Source organism: Patella vulgata, chromosome 2 (assembly GCF_932274485.2).
Source record: "Patella vulgata chromosome 2, xgPatVulg1.2, whole genome shotgun sequence".
NCBI classification, from domain to species: domain Eukaryota; kingdom Metazoa; phylum Mollusca; class Gastropoda; family Patellidae; genus Patella; species Patella vulgata.
In genome coordinates, this window is record NC_065880.2 from 91,890,534 (window position 1) to 91,913,457 (window position 22,924).

Below are 22,924 nucleotides of genomic sequence, written 5' to 3' on the forward strand. Positions count from 1 at the left end.
TTGCGCCCACACACCCCCGCTAGTTGATAACCCATTAAATATATTAGCTATATATACCCAAAGATTATTTTTTTTAAAAGAAGCCCACCAGGATGGCAAAACACAATTATTTTGTTTGAAACCAAGGGGGCTAGTTGAAGTGTAAGAAGACAGTTCTGGTTAACAAGTTATATAGCCCAGTTCCAAGTAAAATAAGTGTTAAGATGTTACTGTTAGTGTAAGGTGCGCTACTCAATGCACTATATAACTTTGTAACACAATAAAGCCTGTAAATTATAAATATCTATTGAATTGAACATGCCGCGCAGTAGTGTACAAAACCGCCTATATAATCTCGATTGCCAAGACGCGTGGGTCGTGAGACGGTAATGTATCATTTTGATGACGCACGTTGTAGCTTCGATCACCAGGAGTTATAAATGGAATGACAAGTTGTTGGCTGTGTGGTATGTATATACGAGTAGCTTAATATAATATCGGCCCTGTATATATATATTTACTTCCATCGTGTAGGCTACGTCGGGGATTATTAAATTAGACAGAAATTCGATCTGATCTCAGTCAGACTGTTCGTAATTATCATACGATATATTTCACATTCTCTCGATCTCCACTTGTTATATCGAAACTAGTCACGATGAATAAACGTTATAACCGTGTCATATACAATCATCATACCGACCTGTCGTCAATGATTTAATTTCAAAACTAGATAGAAATTACGATCTGATATCAGTGAGACTAGCTGTTCATATAAATATTATACGATATTTTTCACATTATCTCCACTGTTACATCGAAACTAGCCACTATGAATACCTTCCTGGTTTCAAGTTATACATGACCTAAATTAATATGTCCTGTTTCATGGCCGAATGGTTAACGCGTGCGCGCAGTATCATAAGGTCTGTCATTGAGTCAACTGGCGAGGTTTCGATTCCCCGGTTGTGGGTGACAAGGAGTAGGGTCGCCCGTCCAACCTCGTGGGTTTTCTCCGGGTCCTCCGGTTTCCTCCCACTGCTAAAGACCCCTACGCGCAAGCGAATTATTACAATAAAATTGAAACATATATGTTAGTCCCAAAAATGACCTAGTTTGTGTCGAGTGGACGTTAAATCCCATCACTCTCTCTCTCTCTCTCTCTCTCTCTCTAGTCTCTTATAGCTCTCTCTTCATTTAGTATTGATACATACTTTACGCAAGTCTTACTCTTATATTGTGTCTATTTTTAGCCCGTTTTGCGGGACTACAGGGAGTTTCCATAAGGAAGACACATCTATTGGGATTTCTGGATTAAGGTTAGGAATACATATCCCTGTCCCTCACCCTTGGGGCGTTTAACTCGGCGTACATGACTACTTTACGTAAGCCTTCTAGACCACTCCAACCCCGTGGGTTTTCTCCGGGTCCTTTGGTCCCTCTCTCTGCTAAAGACTCCTACGCGGAAGCCAATTAATTGAAATAAAATTTAACCATATCTTAGTCCCGAAATGACCCCCATCTCTCTCTCATAAACTACCAGTGGTCTCTTTTTTTCGTCCGGTAGTGGGCGAGGCTGTGGGAATTTCCATGGACCAGTGGTCTCTTTTTTTCGTCCGGTAGTGGGCGAGGCTGTGGGAATTTCCATGGACCAGTGGTCTCTTTTTTTCGTCCGGTAGTGGGCGAGGCTGTGGGAATTTCCATGGACCAGTGGTCTCTTTTTTTCGTCCGGTAGTGGGCGAGGCTGTGGGAATTTCCATGGACCAGTGGTCTCTTTTTTTCGTCCGGTAGTGGGCGAGGCTGTGGGAATTTCCATGGACCAGTGGTCTCTTTTTTTCGTCCGGTAGTGGGCGAGGCTGTGGGAATTTCCATGGACCAGTGGTCTCTTTTTTTCGTCCGGTAGTGGGCGAGGCTGTGGGAATTTCCATGGACCAGTGGTCTCTTTTTTTCGTCCGGTAGTGGGCGAGGCTGTGGGAATTTCCATGGACCAGTGGTCTCTTTTTTTCGTCCGGTAGTGGGCGAGGCTGTGGGAATTTCCATGGACCAGTGGTCTCTTTTTTTCGTCCGGTAGTGGGCGAGGCTGTGGGAATTTCCATGGACCAGTGGTGTCAATGTTTTCATCGGGTTGTGGGCGGGACTGTGGGAATTCCCATGGGGGAAAATACATCTATCGTGAATTCTGTTAAGAATACCAATCCCTCGCCCTTGAGTAATATGTGATATAACTCAATCTGCAAGCCACTACCTCACAGTTGACCTTGTCGAATCGGCTTTCAAGTCACAACCAGTTATTTAATCTTTATTTGCATATCACATGACCCCATTCATACAGTTGCTATAAAAAGATCGATTGAACCAAAACTGCATATCACGTGGCTTCATTCATACAATGAAAACTGTTTAACGGGCGTATATGAGCTAAATCTATTTGTTAAGGCCGGCTCAGTTTTTGTCAAGGTCGTTGAGATGTATAAGGTTAAGGCACGTGATTGTTGGCGAGATTGTACAGGCCCGTAGCCAGAGAGGGGCAAGGGTGGGGGCATGCCCCCCCTCCGAAAAGATGTTTTGCCCCCCCCCCCGAAAATTTAAATTTGCCGACCATAGCTCTAAATTACCTACTGTAGACTGTGCTGGGTGTCCCCCCCCCCTAAAAACTTCACTGCCCCTCCGAAGCTAGGAAGCTGGCTACGGGCCTGGATTGTAGGTTAGGGTTAGGGTAAGCATTGGGGCTAGGTCCAGGGTTAGGTTAGGGTTTGGATTAGCGCTAGTACTGGGCCCTGTTTGTCGAAATTTTAACTAAGATAAAATCCAAATTTTAGTAATTTGATTGGATAATATTAGATTGATTTTAGTGCTTAGCCAATCAAAATTGAAGTATCTACTAAAATTTGGATTTTATCTTTAGTTAAAATTTTATGAAACAGGCCCCTGTTTACATCTCGTGACCTATGACGAAAAATTGAGCTGACCTTATTATTTAGCACTAACTGGGCGTATGACTTTATTCTGTGAAACCATAAAATAGACGATAATGGGTGTAAAAGCACATAATGTGATATATTATAAAGTGATTATATTCAATTTTAAATTTTTTATCATAAATTCTAATCAATATTGTTCGGCGAAATAGTCCAAATTGAACAGCAGTCGTTTACACCTGGTTAGTCCGATCTACGCTTTTTATACACCCACATGGAAATGTGATCGTATTTTGCCGTCGCCCCTGTCCGTACGTCCGTCCGCCCGCCGTCCACAATTTCTTGTGAACACTCTACAGGCTACATTTATCATCTGATTGTTTTGAAATTGATATATGCTGGTTACAGGGCCGTATTAATTAGCTCAGAGCAGCGAGGGGGCGGGTAGTGTTCTCAGGGGTGCTGTAAAGTTGAGGGGGCGAAGCTTTTTGCAGGAGGTCACGTGATCAAGCTGGTTGAATTGATACCTCATGTGGGGTCGGATTACGACAAAACTACGAACATACATACAACATAGATTTCGACCTCCCCCTACCCCTCCCGGCGCTATTGCACTTTCGTACCTCTACCAGTTCCCGTGGTCATAGGCACTTGAAATTTTCAGAGGATGTTAAGGGGGGCTAGCAATGACCACAAACCAAATTTCAGCCAAATCGATAAATAACTTTTTATTTTACCGACCTTTTAATTTCTAACGAGAGAGAACTTCATCCGTTTGACGCCATTTGCTTTGTTTACTAATTAGACTTGAATAACAAGACACTAAGACGGAAACCGACTCGAATAACAAGACACTTAGACGGAAACCGACACACTGCACTAGCTGCCTAACACTGCAGTTCATAAAAATTAATATAATTTTCGTATACTTTAATTTTTGCGCGAAGCCACCATTTTCTATAAAATACTATTTGGTGTTGATCAGTGGATTGGCCTTTAGGTGTAAATATTGCCGTGACCTTGATTTTGACCTTGAGGCCAAACGTCCCATCCATCTCGGGCCCTTTGCGTTTATGCTTGCCGTGGCCTTATTTCTAACTGTATTATCAAAGTTAATGTTCGAGGTGAAAGCAGAGACGACGTCCTCCAGAAAAGATAATTGGGTCAAAGTCGTAGGTCAAGGTCATCTTACAGAAAACTAAACTCGGACTTTTCAAAGTCAGTTTTGGGACATTTGACCTTGACTTAAGGCCTTGACCTTGTAACCATTTTCGAAGGCTATCACCTTGGCTTGAACCATCGACGTTTACTTTGGTCCTGTCGCACACTGTTCGGTCAGAAAAGTGTCAAACGCAAAGGGCCCGTGTCCGAAAGGAAGTCAATGGGCGTGGTCAATGTGAAAGGTTGTGGTGACCTCCACTAGTCACCTTTAATCATCCGTGACCTTGACTTTGACCTTGAGTCCAAACTTCCCATCCATCTCGGGCCCTTTTCGTTTATGCTTGCCGTGACCCTATTTCTTACTGTATTATCAAAGTTAATGCTTGAGGTGAAAGCAGAGACAACGTCCTTCAGAAAAGTTAAAAAGGTCAAAGTCGTAGGTCAAGGTCATGTTACAGAAAACTAAACTCAAACTTTTCAAAGTCAGTTTTGGGACATTTGACCTTGACTTACAACCTTGACCCCGTAACCATTTTCGAAGGCTATCAACTTGGCTTGAATCATGGGCGTTTACCTTGGTCCTGTCGCACACTGCTCGGTCAGAAAACGGTCAAACGCAGAGGGGCCCATGCCCGAAAGGAAGTCAATGGGCGTGGTCAATGTGAAAGTTCGTGGTGACCTCCACTAGTCACCTTTAACCATCCGTGTCCTCGACTTCGACCTTGAGTCCAAACTTCCCATCCATCTCGGGCCCTTTGCGTTTATGCGTGCCGTGACCTTATTTCTTACTGTATTATCAAAGTTAATGTTCGAGGTGAAAGCAGAGACGGCGTCATTCAGAAAAGATAATTGGGTCAAAGTCGTAGGTCAAGGTCATGTTATAGAAAACTGAACTCAAACTTTTCAAGGTCAGTTTTGGGACATTTGACCTTGACTTACGAGCTTGACCCGTAACCATTTTCAAAGCCCATCATCTTGGCTTGAACCATCGACGTTTACCCTGGCCCTGTCCCAAAAATGACTTTGAAAAGTTTGAGTTTAGTTTTCTGTAACATGACCTTGACCTACGACTTTGACCCAATTATCTTTTCTGAATGACGCCGTCTCTGCTTTCACCTCGAACATTAACTTTGATAATACAGTAAGAAATAAGGTCACGGCACGCATAAACACAAAGGGCCCGAGATGGATGGGAAGTTAAGACTCAAGGTCAAAATCAAGGTCACGGCAATATTCACACCTAAAGGCCAATCCACTGATCAACACCAAATAGTATTTTATAGAACATCGTGGCTTCGCGCAAAAATTAAAGTATACGAAAATTATATTAATTTTTATGAACTGCAGAGATAGGCAGCTAGTGCAGTGTGTCGGTTTCCGTCTTAGTGTCTTGTTATTCGAGTCTAAATAGTAAACAAAGCAAATGGCGTCAAACAGATGAAGTTCTCTCTCGTTAGAAATTAAAAGGTCGGTAAAATAAAAATGTTATTGATCGATTCGGCTGAAATTTGGTGTGTGGTCATTGCTAGTCCCCCTTAACATCCTCTAATAATTTCAAGTTCCTACGACCACGGGAACTGGTAGAGGTACGAAAGTGCAATAGCGCCCCCCTCCCATGCAACATAGCTTCCAGATCCGCCACTATGCGGCCACCACTTATAGTTATACCACAGAGTTATTTTTACTCTGTGCTTATACAGCGTATACTACAGTATGTGTGACGTCAGGTGCTAAAATGTGGGAGTCATGTACCCACTGTGTAAGGCGTCTGAGTTCGATCCCAGTGTAGGTCAACCAAGTTTGTTAGGAGTTTTAAGGGTTGTTTTTCACATGTCAGTGTTAAATGGGCGAACGTTGTCTAGTCGTTCGGATGGTACAAAATACCAAGGTCTCTGTCATAGTTCCAGCTAACAGCAGTTAGAACCTGTCACCCCCGCCATAACATCATCACTGCAATAGTGGACTGTTCTATCACCCTTGTTCATTCAGTCTCAGTAGACTGACCCAAAACCCCAAAAACCAGGCTTTTGTAAACATCCTGTTTATGAATGTAGAACCTTTCCTCCATATTAAAGTGTTATATATAAGTTTATGTCATTAAATTTTTCGCATAAACAACTCCTTGACAAGTTGGAATTCCACGAAGAGTAGGCAGAAACGCCACTGCTCGGTCCAGATTTCTCCCATAGGCGGAGCCACGATGACTAAGTAAGTGGGTAAGATGCTGGCTCGCTATCCTAGGGGTTGATGTAGTTTCCCCTTGTCAGTGGTGCAGGACGGAGGGTCTGGCAAAGACAGCTGTTTAGTAGTCCGGATGGTGTGTACTAAAAAGATCCCTTGGCAGTTGGAATTCGATATAAGAGTAGACCATGTGCTGCTACCCGGGAACACCCCCCCCCCCCGCCCCCGCCATGGCCCATTATGGCGTATGCCCGTCTTTATTAGCCCAGTCGGCGCAAAGCAGTAGGACGTTAAACCCCAATTTCATTTCATTTCATGTTCCCATAGCAGGCTGCATGGTATATTCCGGTCCTCATTTGCAGAAAAGTAGGACGGTTAAAGTAGGAGCTGTTGAAACAAATCCACGCCGATGGTACATTGTTGTAGGCCTATAGCAATTGAGTGTGGCCTTACCTGGAGTTTTATTTTCCAACAAGAAGATATTTCAAATATATTTATTTATACATTTCAGATTTTCATTATCCAATAAAAAGTGATTTGCCTTGCAGACAGGATTCAACAGATAATATTGTCCAGGATTACTAATTGTTGTTGACTTTCCAGTGAGAATTCAAAATGGCGGCGCCGAGAGGAATGACAGACGTAGTGGAGTATTTGATAGACAATGGTGCCGATGTTAATCTTCTGGATTCATTCCAAAATACCGCACTTCATTATTTGGCCGCTAATTTAAACCCCCATACGGATAAAGCATATTTAGTTCAGAAATTCGTGGATTCGGGAATAGATTTTGATATACAGAATGGAAAAGGAAAGACGCCATTATTCATCGCTGTAAGGCATGCCAACGAAGATGTGGTGCGTGTTTTGATCCGAAATAAATGTAACGTAAATCTGAGAGGGGGGAAGACAAAGGAACCGCCCTTGAAGGCCTCCATATATCGCTATGTTAAAGGCAGAAAAAGTTTGAGTACTATGCTGTTAACAGCGGGCTGTGACGTAAATTCGTCTGATGCCGATGGCGTGACGCCATTGATGATAGCTACCAGATACAGGAATACAGATCTTATTAAGATGCTCATTCAAAAAGGCGCCGATGTTAATGCTCGAGATAAGCGCGGTAGAACTGTTTGTCACTACTGTTTCCATGCAGGTGTGGTCCGCAACCCTAGCTCCAGACGTATCTACACTCTTGATCCCAGTCTTAATATTTTAGAGTATTTTAAAACGTTAGGAATAGACGCCCTGAAAGAGAATAAGAACAACGCGTTGCTATGTAATGTTTTAAGCTGTTCCGATTTCACATCACTTGATTATCTGCTAGGTAAAAACATAACTTTTAACGAATTGAATGAATCCGGCGAAAACATCCTTCATCATTTGGTTAGAGCCAGAGATTTTAAAATGGATTACGACTTAGAAAAATTAATTGTTGAGGGGGTCGACATCAATCAAAGAAATAAAAATGGCGACACGCCCTTCATGGTGGCAGCATTCATGATGAACATCAAATGCATGGAAGCCATGTCCAAGATAAAGGGGAGTGAACTCGGTCTGACTAATAACAGGGGCCACAACGCACTGCATCTTTGTATTATCGGTTTCTCGTGTTCTGAAATGAATTTAATAACTTCCGGTTTATCGGTTTCTGACAACCATAAATTATATTTAAGTTGTGTATGTTTTTTATTAGGGCGCGGAGTCCGCGTAAATGAACGTGATAGGCATGGTCGAACGCCTTTGATGCTTGCAGCCAGCAGCAACGATTCCCGCCTAGTCAAAACCCTGTTAGATGTCGGAGCCGACGTGACTCTTTTAGATAATTTGGGAAAATCCGCTATACAGTATATTACCATAAAGGAGAATGAATCTCATGATGTGAAATGCTTTTTGTACTTATTTAATGCCGGTTTTAAATTTCTCAACATTCCAGATTACGGCGGTAATACAATTCTACAGTCTGCTTTACGCACACTCAGACATAAAACTGCTTGCAGAGCACTAGTGGACTTTTTAATTTCGGAGAACTGTCATTTATATAAAAGATTTTGTTTTGATCCGAGCGGATTTCTTCAGAACAGGACTGCTGATTTTGTTAATTGTCGTAAAGCTCTTCTATGCACGATGTATCAGAGTGGGATGTCGCTAAATATCATTAAATGGGCGTCAGACGACATGACTAAACATTCCCACGCTCTACCGGATAGGCCTAATGCTCAGGTCCAAGACGACTTCCCTTCATTCCGTCTCAAAATGACGCTGCAATCTGAATGCAGGCGAATTATTCGACAAGCACTAGGGCTTGGTATTAAGAAGACCGTAACCACACTTGGCTTACCCACTACGCTACAATCATTCATTTTAATGAAAGATGTCTTACCGACCAAATATTTCACCAATGACGTGTGGTCAATGGATCTTATTACTGAGAAATGTTTCCATGAAAAGTATTATGCCAGTCATATCCGTGTTTACTATAGTCAACAAAAACAGGACGACACCACACATTACAGGATGATGTACCACAAGAACACGTGCTCTCTTAACGACGAGTCGGATGCTGAATCAAGTAGTAGTGATGGAGAATCTCAAGATGATTAGTGGAGGAATAGACAAATACACAATCTCATTAAAACACAGATCCTGTATCGTTTCGTTTCCCCGTCTTCATTACCCCAGTCGGAGCAGAACAGTAGGACGTTAAACTCAATTTCATTTCATTTTATTTCGTTTTTTATATTTCACAATTTCGTTTTACTTGTCTTCACAACACTAGGACCTGGAAGAGTTGTTATATAACCCTGGATGGTGTCAGGGAATGGATTAGCCAATGAAACGGTTTGTTACGGCGAGTTCTTAGCGTGCTCTGCACGTAACTGTGGGTAAACCAGTAGAAACGTCAACGCTGATTGTTTGATTCGATGTATGACGTCATAGGATAAAAGCCGCTCGTATGACCCCTGACGCGACTTCCTAGTACAACTGTTACTGGTCACATCTTCATGTAGTGTAGGCCATCGAAAGTATAAAAAAAAAACGAAACGAAATACAGATCTGTATTTTAAAGGTACATTATGTGAGATTCGATAACGAGTTGGCAGTTCTCACTATAATCATTAAAAACTAGATAACGTAAAGGCAATTTGCTGAAAATATCATTCAAATTGATCCACTATGAACCGAGAACTAAGCGAATGAAATTTCTTCCTAGCCTCGGTCATCATTACAAAAATCAGTACGATAAACAGCATTGTCTCGATTAGCCATTTAATCGTTTAATCGAGAAGGAAAGTTATGCAGTAAATCGGCTCACAATCCACTTAAGATCACAGGCTAGCGATGCCATCTAGAGTTGATTATGATCTGGATAAGTTAATTAATGTCTAATTAATAATTTAGATAACATTTTAGGCCTAAAGAAAGACCTGCAATAAGCAGATTTAGCTCTTGTATAATGCATGTTTAATCATAGAAAAAAATACATGAAACTATAATTGGACAGGGAGAGGGGTTTAATATAGGCTATGTCTGTTCCCTAATCCTTATTCAGGTACAAATCTCAATAAACATATTGTTTTTAAAAAAATATATAGATAAATACGATTTAAAAGGCGCAGTCTGAACTTAATCCATGAATTAAAAAGTGGGTTGGAAGTAAAGGGCCATTATGGAAGATTAGCAAGATAATGTAAAGGAACTATGCTGAAACTTTCAGTCAAATTACTTTACTTGAGCCGAGGTCCCGTGTACAAATTGGCGTAAAAGATCCCTTGGCAGTATGGCGTATGCCCGTCTTCATTAGCCCAGTTTGGGAGCAAAACAGTAGGACGTTAAACCCCATTTCATTTCATTTCAATGAGACGTTATAATAATTTGTTTTAAATTTGAGTAAATAAAGACACGGCCTTCACCTTTCTAATCGATCGTTTTCATGTTGATGTCCACATTTTTACGGCTCGTAAAACTTCCGTGGCTTAGATTTTGCAACTAAAAATGAGATTCGACTTCACGGATGCATGGAAGACGTTAATTTCAGATCATCTCTGGAAAATAAATTCAACTGACTTGACGATGAAATCTGTTTGTTATCAGCGCAATAAGCTCACATATATGAATTAATAAAAGCAGGAATTATTGGTCCTGCCAAATACATTTCCCTGACCCAACGTGACCACCACTCGCCGTGTCACATTCCCGAATTAAAGATACAGTATGTAAGATTTAGATGATAAAGAGCTAACCGTTCTTACTATAATAGTTCGATAAAAGATAATGTAAAATGAATAATTTGAAAATTTCATTCAAATTACCCTATTGCGAACGAAGATATTAGCCTTTGAAGGTTTGATAAGACGTGTACAATAATTTCAACCACCGTACTGGTTGTTCGAAGCTAACTCTCGCTCCTCCATATTTGAATTATATTAAAATATGGCTAAAATATTCTAATCTATTTAATATCGGAGAAATCCGATGCCATCGAGAGTTGATTATGGCCTGCATCAGTTAATTAATGTCTAATTAATAATTTAGAAAACATTTCAGACCCAAAGAAAGACCTACAACGGGCAGATTTAGCTCTTGCATAATGTATGTTTAAGACACATGAGGGCCTGGCCAGCTTCCTCTCAAAATGTTCAAAAACTGTCCCTATGTACATTCCAATACCGAGAGTAAATTAATTATTTTTGTTTTGTTTTTTAAAATTATAACAATAATAATTTATTTCTATTTTTATTAATTTTTTTTTCAGTGATTTTTATAATGTATCTCAAGTGTTCAATACAATAAAGTTGATTTTATCTTTAAGCATATATACCTTGAGTTTCTTGGCCTGTTTCCGATTAATGTAGGGGTGGCGGGAAAGGGTGGGGGGCAGAGAAATTGGTCTGTATAACGCTTTATGTTTACTTTAGTGAGATGAAGACACCTATGGAATTTCAGCAATTTCCGTTTATAACTCCTAGAGTTATGGCCCTTGTTTCACTTTGATGAACATTGTGAACTCTATAACGCAAAAATTGATCATCTGATCTGTATGAAATATATATGCATTATTTAAATTAGTGAAACGAAGAAGTCTGTTGAATTTCAGCAATTTCCGTTAATCACGTCTACAGTTATGGCCCGTGTTTCACTTTGTTGAACCTTGTGAACCATGTAGTGCCAAAAGTTATCATCCAATCTGTATGAAATTTATATTTATATGCATCATTTAAATAAGTGAAATGATGATTTCTATTGAATTTCTGTCTTCATGAGTCCAGTTGGAGCAGAAAAGTAGTATAAATAAAATAAAAACAAGTACGAACAATCCAAACCATTAGACAAAATTCGAAGTCCTAAAAAAACAGTATAGGCAAAATAGTGTTATAAGGCAAAATAGTGTAATCAGCATATGGACTGTTCACCGTGTACAAAATACACGACAAACAGTGGTAACAGGTGTCCGGAAGAGTAAGCTTACCCTCATTTCAATTCAATTCAATCCCATTGAGTTTCCGGTAATAACTTCTAGGGTTATGGCCCTTGTTTCACTTTGTAGAACCATGTGATCCCTCAAAGGACGAAAATTATAATCTGGTCTGTATGAAATTGTCTTGTAAACCCCTCCTTCCCCCCATTACCTACAAAAAAATAAATAGGCAAAAACACATGTCTGCTGCTCAGACGATTTAGCTGCTGTGGGCGCATGTTTTGTTGACTTTAAATTAAATCATTATTTGGTTGAACCTTTCTAATCTACTTAAAATCGGGATGGCATCGAGAGTTGATTATAGTTTTATGTTAATAGATCAGATAACATTTCAGGCCTAAAGAAGACTTGCAATAGGCAGATTTAGCTCTGTTTAACTTCCAGAGGTGGATTCAATGGGGGGCACGAGGGGCGCGAGCCCCCCCTAATTTTCGACAGCGCCCTTTTTTACTGCTGAAAGTGCCTTTTCTCAGACTCAAATATGTCCGTTCCCAACCTGTTGTAGGGATCCCAAATGGACACAGATCACTAAAGATTTCCCCATTGACTCCAATGTTAATTCTCGTATCTTAGACCGGCTCTAACTTTTTCCCAAATTTTCGTTGGGTAGAACGCTTTCTACCACAGATGGAGCAACATGTGGCAACCACTTGCCCAAAAGCACGTATGAGGTTCTTCATGAAAAACTTGAGATACACAAGCTGGAATTAGAGACAAGTAAACATGCAATTTCAGGCCCTACATTTCAACGTAACCAACCTCTCAACTCTTGTATCCTTCCGCATCAAAATTATGAATATTCACCAAAACCTGGCAGAAAATGTATTTTCAAACCCTTTACCTCAATTCTACACCAAAAAGTCAACAAAAATCGCCATGCAAAAGGGGGAAAAAGGAAAAGGGAGAGGAAGACTAAAAATAGCTTTGGCCCTTGTTTCGTGGGTGACGGCGTAGGAATAATTGGTGATCTGTGTCCTATATAGGGGTGAAACTTTAGGGATCACCAAAAGGCCTTTTTTATTTCCTTCCCATGTGTTCTGGCAACATGCCGGTGAAAGAAAATCAAAATCAAAGAATAACTGTAAAAATGATGGTCCTTTAAGTACACATGCTGCATTATGTACACTGGTGCATCTCAGGTCCATAGGCCTTTTGTGCTAAAATTTAAAAATCTTTCTTATTAAAGGCAGTATCTGAGTTCTGTGAAAAAATTAGACAAGTAACAAAGAAACTACATACAAAACACTCATAATTTGGAATTTTTTTCAAAAATATAATTTTTTACTGCCATGTGATGAAAAATGTACAAAATTTACATGTAGCATCTCTCAAAATACCAATAATTTTCCACTTTTTTAAATATCCGGACGGACAAGAAATATATTTTTAGAATCTGTGGACAATATGCAAACAGAAAAAATGCAAACCAGTTGCAATGATTGTAATATTAGAGATCTATACTGAAACATGTATGCCTACCCCCTGAACATGCCACTGATTGAATTAATCTAATCTATGGTTGCAGAACTTACACTACCAAAGGAATCTGTCTAACAGCTATGTTTTACCATCCCTGGCTAACATATGCACATATAAACTAAAATAGGTGCAATAAATATGAATTATGGTTAAAAATAGGCCTTGATGAATGAAAAAAAATGCCATATTTGGTCTATGATCACCCCTCTCTAACAGAAGGGTCACAGAATACACAATTTTCACAAATTTGGGAATATTTCAATGTTTCCAACATCTCAAACCTCAGAGGCATGTTACAAATTTGTATTGCAATCCTTGTGCTGAAGCAAGATGTCTGGAACTTTACATTAATTTCCTGAAAAAATGAAGTCAAAAAAGTAGTCATGACAGACTTGACAACATAAAAAGAGGCCTGAAAAGGAGAAAAATTAACATTTTATTGTTTTATAGGCAACATAAATGCAGCAAACACCACAAATGCTGGATTTTGATAAGAAAATATTGAACATTAAACTGACATTTACACATCTACACCAGTTTTATATCTGGGTCTGGTCTCATTGGCCTGAAATGCCTCAGGGTTCTACGTTTGACTCTGAACAAATAAGGGTTAGAAATCCTTGAAATGCACAAAAAAAATATTTTTGGGTGAAAAATAACATTCTTAGCTGTAATTCAACCACAAATTCCAATTAAGATCATTTACATGTCAACACAGGTGCATTTAAATCCCTCAAAACACATTAATAGAAAAGGGTGGGGTGGGGCATTTATTGCCTCTCTAAAAAGAATGATGGAGTAAAAAATGTCTAGAAAGGCTGGGATATTGCTTCCTACATGAAGGAAATGCAAGAATTTAATGTTTCAAAGAAGAAAAAAATGCTTATTCTGGGTAAAATAGTGGCAAAATTGAGCCAACCCCTGTTTTGAACATTTTGTACAAACCCATCTGCTGTACATTATTAACTCAGTGTTACCAATTTTCAATTTTCTGTAGGAAAGCTGGAGCTATTTCTAAACCTGACAAACATGTAGATCCCATCTAAGTTATATTAGCAAAGAAAATATGGGCATTTTTAGACATTTTGACTCATTTTAGTAGTCATGAAAATATTAATTTCTACATCCAAATGGGGGGAATCTCAAGATTTTTTGTGAATATTCCTGATTTTTAGACAAAATTTGGTGAAATTTCAATACTGTTCATTTTATCTGTGCTTTCTGAGACTGAATAAGCCAACATTGGGCATTAGAATATTTTACTTACTGTTAAAAATTCAATAAAAATTGAAAATTGAGAAATTTGCAGTAAAATCACAATTTTTCTTCAAAACTTTGATTTTTTTTTTTTTAATTAACTTTTTTTAGTTTTTCTGTAGCCAAACTATTTTATTCATATTTTCTGAGAATTTAATCTTCATATTTTCAAAACTAAGGCATATCAGTGACAGCCTTATCACACACAGACAGGACACAGATCACTAAAGATTTCCCCATTGACTCCAATGTTAATTCTCATATCTTAGACCGGCTCTAACTTTTTCCCAAATTTTCGTTGGGTAGAACGCTTTCTACCACAGATGGAGCAACATGTGGCAACCACTTGCCCAAAAGCACGTATGAGGTTCTTCATGAAAAACTTGAGATACACAAGCTGGAATTAGAGACAAGTAAACATGCAATTTCAGGCCCTACATTTCAACGTAACCAACCTCTCAACTCTTGTATCCTTCCGCATCAAAATTATGAATATTCACCAAAACCTGGCAGAAAATGTATTTTCAAACCCTTTACCTCAATTCTACACCAAAAAGTCAACAAAAATCGCCATGCAAAAGGGGGAAAAAGGAAAAGGGAGAGGAAGACTAAAAATAGCTTTGGCCCTTGTTTCGTGGGTGACGGCGTAGGAATAATTGGTGATCTGTGTCCTATATAGGGGTGAAACTTTAGGGATCACCAAAAGGCCTTTTTTATTTCCTTCCCATGTGTTCTGGCAACATGCCGGTGAAAGAAAATCAAAATCAAAGAATAACTGTAAAAATGATGGCCCTTTAAGTACACATGCTGCTTTATGTACACTGGTGCATCTCAGGTCCATAGGCCTTTTGTGCTAAAATTTAAAAATCTTTCTTATTAAAGGCAGTATCTGAGTTCTGTGAAAAAATTAGACAAGTAACAAAGAAACTACATACAAAACACTCATAATTTGGAATTTTTTTCAAAAATATAATTTTTTACTGCCATGTGATGAAAAATGTACAAAATTTACATGTAGCATCTCTCAAAATACCAATAATTTTCCACTTTTTTAAATATCCGGACGGACAAGAAATATATTTTTAGAATCTGTGGACAATATGCAAACAGAAAAAATGCAAACCAGTTGCAATGATTGTAATATTAGAGATCTATACTGAAACATGTATGCCTACCCCCTGAACATGCCACTGATTGAATTAATCTAATCTATGGTTGCAGAACTTACACTACCAAAGGAATCTGTCTAACAGCTATGTTTTACCATCCCTGGCTAACATATGCACATATAAACTAAAATAGGTGCAATAAATATGAATTATGGTTAAAAATAGGCCTTGATGAATGAAAAAAAATGCCATATTTGGTCTATGATCACCCCTCTCTAACAGAAGGGTCACAGAATACACAATTTTCACAAATTTGGGAATATTTCAATGTTTCCAACATCTCAAACCTCAGAGGCATGTTACAAATTTGTATTGCAATCCTTGTGCTGAAGCAAGATGTCTGGAACTTTACATTAATTTCCTGAAAAAATGAAGTCAAAAAAGTAGTCATGACAGACTTGACAACATAAAAAGAGGCCTGAAAAGGAGAAAAATTAACATTTTATTGTTTTATAGGCAACATAAATGCAGCAAACACCACAAATGCTGGATTTTGATAAGAAAATATTGAACATTAAACTGACATTTACACATCTACACCAGTTTTATATCTGGGTCTGGTCTCATTGGCCTGAAATGCCTCAGGGTTCTACGTTTGACTCTGAACAAATAAGGGTTAGAAATCCTTGAAATGCACAAAAAAAATATTTTTGGGTGAAAAATAACATTCTTAGCTGTAATTCAACCACAAATTCCAATTAAGATCATTTACATGTCAACACAGGTGCATTTAAATCCCTCAAAACACATTAATAGAAAAGGGTGGGGTGGGGCATTTATTGCCTCTCTAAAAAGAATGATGGAGTAAAAAATGTCTAGAAAGGCTGGGATATTGCTTCCTACATGAAGGAAATGCAAGAATTTAATGTTTCAAAGAAGAAAAAAATGCTTATTCTGGGTAAAATAGTGGCAAAATTGAGCCAACCCCTGTTTTGAACATTTTGTACAAACCCATCTGCTGTACATTATTAACTCAGTGTTACCAATTTTCAATTTTCTGTAGGAAAGCTGGAGCTATTTCTAAACCTGACAAACATGTAGATCCCATCTAAGTTATATTAGCAAAGAAAATATGGGCATTTTTAGACCTTTTGACTCATTTTAGTAGTCATGAAAATATTAATTTCTACATCCAAATGGGGGGAATCTCAAGATTTTTTGTGAATATTCCTGATTTTTAGACAAAATTTGGTGAAATTTCAATACTGTTCATTTTATCTGTGCTTTCTGAGACTGAATAAGCCAACATTGGGCATTAGAATATTTTACTTACTGTTAAAAATTCAATAAAAATTGAAAATTGAGAAATTTGCAGTAAAATCACAATTTTTCTTCAAAACTTTGATTTTTTTTTTTTTAATTAACTTTTTTTAGTTTTTCTGTAGCCAAACTATTTTATTCATATTTTCTGAGAATTTAATCTTCATATTTTCAAAACTAAGGCATATCAGTGACAGCCTTATCACACACAGACAGGACACAGATCACTAAAGATTTCCCCATTGACTCCAATGTTAATTCTCATATCTTAGACCGGCTCTAACTTTTTCCCAAATTTTCGTTGGGTAGAACGCTTTCTACCACAGATGGAGCAACATGTGGCAACCACTTGCCCAAAAGCACGTATGAGGTTCTTCATGAAAAACTTGAGATACACAAGCTGGAAGTAGAGACAAGTAAACATGCAATTTCAGGCCCTACATTTCAACGTAACCAACCTCTCAACTCTTGTATCCTTCCGCATCAAAATTATGAATATTCACCAAAACCTGGCAGAAAATGTATTTTCAAACCCTTTTCCTCAATTCTACACCAAAAAGTCAACAAAAATCGCCATGCAAAAGGGGGAAAAAGGAAAAGGGAGAGGAAGACTAAAAATAGCTTTGGCCCTTGTTTCGTGGGTGACGGCGTAGGAATATTTGGTGATCTGTGTCCAAATGACTCAAACCATCGACTCAAACACACCAGTCTGGGAAATAGCTCTTGGAATGGCTACAGTTGCAAGGAAATGACGGATAATTTTCTTGGGGGACACCCCCCCCCCCCCCCACAGCGGCGTGCCCCGTCTCCGCGGTCAATGCCTTCATTTTGCAGTGCCCCCCCCCCCCCCTTTTCAAAATTCCTAGATCCGCCCCTGACTTCAGGGTTTTCTCCGCCTCCATACGCGCTGGAATTCGATATATGAGTAGGCCATAATGCACCTGCATGAGAGAGAGAGAGCGATCAACACAAACTAGGTCATTTCGGGACTAACATATGGTTCAATTTTATTTTATTAATTTACTGGCACATAGGGGTCTTTGGCAGTGGAAGGAAACCAGAGACCCCAGAGAAAACCCACGAGGATGGACAGGTGGCCCTACTCCTTGTCATGTACAACCGGGAAATCGAAACCACTCCAGTTGACTCAATGACAGACCTTATGATACAACGCTTTAAAGAACAGTATATTATCAAATATCATTATAAATTATTGTGATACAAGTGAAAATAATGGTGGATTTGGTTACAACTTTCAAACTTACTTGGAAATCGCATTTTGAGAGGCATTTTGACACAAAAACAATACCATTGTAAATTTAAAATGAAAATTTGGAATATACAACAGTATATTATCAGATATTGATAGAAATTATTGACTTATAAGTTGAAATAATGGTGAATTTGGGTACATCGGGCTACCTGGGCCTGGCAAGTAAATTAGTCTAGTTGATCACGGATGGGAGGAAAAACTGAGCCATGTCAGTGTGGTTTCCCCTTGTCAGTGGTGTAAAACGGAGGCCCTGATAAGGACAGCTGTCTAGTCATTCGGACCCGTGTACACATTGGCGTGCACGTCAAAGATCCCTTGGCTGTTGGAATTTGATATAAGAGTAAGCTATAGTGCTGGTGATATATGGTATAACTATTACTATCATTCTGTTTGTGAAGTTGCTGCTGACTCAGCAACTGTTTATTCTAATTTCATCATGTATATGTTTGTGAAGTTGCTGATTCAGCAACTGTTTATCATGTATCTCTTTGTGAAGTTGATGATTCAGCAACTGTTAATCATGTATCTGTTTGTGAAGTTGCTGATTCAGCAACTGTTTTTTCTAATTTAATCACATATCTATAGTAGAATGAAACCTCATAGTTTTATACAACTTTCTTAGTTAAAATTTCGTGAAACAGGGCCCTGATCTCCTCAGATATATCTTTTGGCCTTCTGGGTTCACGACTCTTTAATCTTCACCAGACTGAATTTTACGTATTATATCATTACGCTCCTCTTTTCGTAAAGCGGTAATTATCGTCTCTGACGATGCATTTTGTCTATTATTATCCAACCAGAACTGAAATGTCTGATGGATCTTTTCTCTCATATCACGATCACACTTGTCATCTATATATTCAATGTCTTCATCGGCTACTCCCAATCGACGGAATAAAAATCTCCAATTCTTTCCTAAATTCTTTGCTAAAATCGTTCTCACGTTCTGAAGTCCTGTAAAATAGAGTAATATGTGTTATGAGTATGAGAGAGTGGGAGAGAGAGAGAGAGAGAGAGTGGGAGAGAAAGAGAGAGAGAGAGAGAAAGAGAAAGGGGGTTTAACGTCCACTCGACACAAACTAGGTCATTTCGGGACTAACATATGGTTCAATTTTATTTCAATAATTCGCTTGCGCGTAGGAGTCTTTAGCAGTGGTAGGAAACCAGAGGGCCTGGAGAAAACCCACGAGGTTAGACAGGCGAACCTCCTCCTTGTCACGTTCAACTTGGGAAACAAAACCACACCAGTTGACTCAATGACAGACTTTATGATATCATTCGACCATCCAACCCCCATAAATAGAATAACAAATGACACAATTTTAAGGAATGCAAGTTACTTAGAAGTTTATTTCTGGCGACGTTTAAACGAGGGCTGTTTACTTGATGGGGCGCTGGATGGCCGAATGGTTAATGCATGCGCGTTGTATTATAAGGTCTGTCATTGAGAACACTACCTTATTTGGTCTATCAACCACATGACATAAACAGATAGAATTTGATGGATATTTTGACAATGGTAAGAATTTTACCAAATTATCACTGTTTTTTACATATACACTTGTCATTTATTAGTACGTGGGATTTGACTTTACAATTAGTTAAAGGTACAATATGATCTTAAGATCCAAAGTACTACACTAGACACATACTAGGTTATTCCGGGACTAACATATGGTTCACTTTAATTAACATCTGTATCAGTAGGCGGAAACCACAGGACCCGGAAAAAACCCAGGCGACCCTATTCCGTGTCACATACAAGCCTGAGATCAAAACCAAACCACTTGACTCAATGACAGACCTTATTAGACCGTTCAGACACCCAACCAATCTGATTAAAATACAGATCTACATTTCGTTTCGTTTTTTATACTTTCGACGGCCTCCACTACATGAAGATATGACTGGGTGTAGTGGGAGGTTGTGTCACAGCGGCTTTTGATCCGATTAACCAATCAGCGTTGATGTTTCTAGTGGGTTACCCACAGTTCCGTGCACCTCACACCAAAACCTCGCCGTAACAGATCGTTTCATTGGCTAATTCCACACACCATCCAGATCTTCCAGATCCTAGTGTAGTAAAGACAAGTAAAAATGAAATTTTGAACTATAAAAAACGAAATGAAATAGGATCTGTGTTTTAATCAGACTGTCACCCAAACCCCGACGTCTGAACAGGTAATCCAGATTGATGGTATGTTTTACCTGAACAGGTAATCCAGATTGATGGTATGGTAAATGTTTTACCTGAATTGGGAACATGTGACACAGCATCCATAGTATTTTCTCGTGAAATTCCATTTGGAGATTTTTCATATGTCTCTATAATAGTTAATAGATCTTTCCGCTCTGATAAATTTGACAACATTTGTTTAAGGTATGCCAACTTTTTGGGGCCCAAGTCTTCTCTTTGCTCCAAGATTTCAAATAGTTGTATAGCCATTGTTATCTTTTCTCTAATCTTTCCTGGAACATGTGCATAAAATATCAATACTTTTAGCTCATTTTCTTTGATCTTGGATCCAATTTCAATCAGCATTTTCTTGTAAGGATCTCCCATTGTCTGAAGATAGAAAGAACAGTTACATACCAAAACAACTGAATAATTCAATTTTACCCATAATCAGAGAGAGAGAGAGAGAGAGAGAGGAGAGAGAGAGAGAGTAGAGAGAGAGAGAGAGAGGGGGTTTAAGGTCCACTGGACACAAACTAGATTAGTTCGGTAACATATGGTTGAATTTGATTTCAGTAATTTCCTTGTGTGTAGGGATCTTTAGCAGTGGGAGGAAACCAGAAGACCCTGAGAAAACCAACGAAGTTGGACAGGCAACCCTACTCCTTGATGGAATGACAGACCTTCATGTGCACATGTTTGACCACCCAACTCCCACATGTACAAGGCCAGGGAGGAGAATTTGGGCCAGGCATTGGCATTTCCACTTATTCTTCATCAAATCCAAATATCAAGGGATGCTGTACTTGAATGTCAATATGTACACGGGCAGACCTTGTTTTTTCACACTCTCCCAAGAACTAGACACATTTTAGCTCTTACATTTTCAAAATACAATACTTACCGTTGTATACTGTATATATGATTTATCTTTATTTTTTGGCTTTGGTTATGTAGCCTTTTTGTAGAGTGCTTAGATTTTGGTTAATACTATTTTTTATTAGACTCCTCGTGTAATCTTTTTCCTGAATAAGAAATATAAAATACAATTCAGCAATATATTTTTGGGCAGGTTGGGTGGCCGAATAGTTAACGCGTGCGTGTTTGATCGTAAGGTCTGTTATTGGGTCGATATGAATTATTGTGATATGAGTTATAATAATCGCCGATTTGGTTACAACTTCCGAACTTGCTTGGAAATCGTATTTTAGGGGGCGTTTAATTGACACCAAAACGTTACGATTTTAAATTTTAAAAAATGACAATTTGTCATAAAGAACGGTATATTATCAAATATCAATATAAATTATTGTCTTGTAAGTTGAAATACATGTAAGGGTAGATTTGGGTGAATCATGTTACCCTAGTTTAACTGCTTGTCATTTGTATTGTACAAGTGCAATTCTTGTGTATTTTCTGGAATTCTTGCGGTTGAATAAATGAAGACAGGCCTTTTGTTGGTTGTTAATATTACTATATGCTTTGGTTAACATAACTTACAGAAGACAATTAATATAACAATTATTGGTTCAATGCTTAATAGTAAATAAGCTCCAATGTGGATATGGGAATTGACATAAACTTGTGTCTCCAAATATCCAGCTACAGGTAAATCAAGTCTGTCCTTGGAGATGTGAATGTGATCTGAAGTTGATCTCCTTGTGACAGGTTTCTAGAAGGCTTAACCCTCTAATTCTGTTATTTGGGTCTATATATCCCCACGCATCTCCTACGGCATTAATCCTACAAATCTATCGTCTATACAAACAATACACCATGGTAACTTAAAATGCTTTAGTCCAATAATTACAATTTATAAGGTCAATTTAAAGTGTAAAACAAAAAATACTGGAGACCGGTAATTAAAGAAATATATAAGACAATATTAAATAGATATAAATGGGGGGTAATTGTGGATTAATTAAGATCCATTAAAATATAGTTTACTGAATTAATACTGTGCGGATTAGCACGACGTATTGCATTTACTATCGGGTCGTAATTCACCTCACTACAATTGCACGATGTATTAAACATTTACTATCGGGTCGTAATTCACCCTACAACAGTATATGATGTTGACAATTTACACTATTATTAGCCAGAGAGAGAGAAATGGGGTTTAACGTCCACTCGACACAAACTAGGTCATTTCGGGACTAAATGGTTTAATTTTACTTCAATAATTCGCTTGCGCGTAGGGGTCTTCAGCAGTGGGAGGAAACCGGAGGACCCGGAGAAAACCCATGAGGTTGGACAAGCGACCCTAATCCTTGTCACATACAACCGGGGATTCGAAACCACGACAGTTGACTCAATGACAGGCCTTATGATACAGCATGCATGTACTAACCATTTGGCCATCCCCCCCTATTAGCCAGAGAACTGTCCTGGTGAAATTTGAAGTATTTAGGCCTACATCCTCTTCTTATTTTAATTTAAAAAAGTCAAACTCACAAAATGACTGGGGAGATGGCAAATATTTCCTTTCTCCAGGTAGTCTAGTGTTGTGAAATTTACCTAGAATCGGACTTCACTGAATACCAGGAATTTCGTTTTGGGTTTTTTCGTGATCTATTTTTAGAAGTGGATTGA

The 22,924-nt window shown here is 38.6% G+C and overlaps 2 protein-coding genes across 3 annotated transcripts; one reads left to right on the plus strand and one right to left on the minus strand.

The window, feature by feature from the left end:
• Positions 1-308: 308 nt before the first annotated feature.
• On the plus strand, positions 309-11,053 carry LOC126810073 (putative ankyrin repeat protein RF_0381). The gene is made up of 2 exons (XM_050535029.2): positions 309-446; positions 6,751-11,053. Exon 2 carries the CDS (start codon positions 6,855-6,857, stop codon positions 8,838-8,840), a length of 1,986 nt encoding a protein of 661 aa, XP_050390986.1. The 5' UTR covers positions 309-446; positions 6,751-6,854; the 3' UTR covers positions 8,841-11,053.
• Positions 11,054-18,049: 6,996 nt separating this feature from the next.
• Positions 18,050-22,913, minus strand: LOC126810144 (uncharacterized). Of its 2 annotated transcripts, none has more exons than XM_050535143.1 (4): positions 22,850-22,913; positions 21,234-21,354; positions 20,404-20,719; positions 18,050-19,107 (listed from the first exon to the last, which is right to left on the minus strand). In XM_050535143.1, the coding sequence occupies exons 3-4, from the start codon at positions 20,714-20,716 to the stop codon at positions 18,845-18,847; spliced, it is 576 nt and encodes a 191-aa protein (XP_050391100.1). In that variant the 5' UTR covers positions 20,717-20,719; positions 21,234-21,354; positions 22,850-22,913; the 3' UTR covers positions 18,050-18,844. The 2 variants fall into 2 exon arrangements, with proteins under 2 accessions (XP_050391100.1, XP_050391099.1); XM_050535142.2 differs by having other exon boundaries at positions 22,787-22,903.
• Between the last annotated feature and the right edge of the window lie 11 nt (positions 22,914-22,924).

What these genes read in the sequence shown, in the direction of transcription:
- LOC126810144 (XM_050535143.1), bottom strand. Translation starts at nt 20,716, where the DNA reads ATGGGAGATCCTTACAAGAAAATGCTGATTGAAATTGGATCCAAGATC. An exon ending in GTCACATGTTCCCAATTCAG is followed by an intron (nt 19,108 to 20,403) that starts GTAAAACATTTA and finishes TCTATTTTACAG; the next exon opens with GACTTCAGAACGTGAGAACG.
- LOC126810073 (XM_050535029.2), top strand. Translation starts at nt 6,855, where the DNA reads ATGGCGGCGCCGAGAGGAATGACAGACGTAGTGGAGTATTTGATAGAC.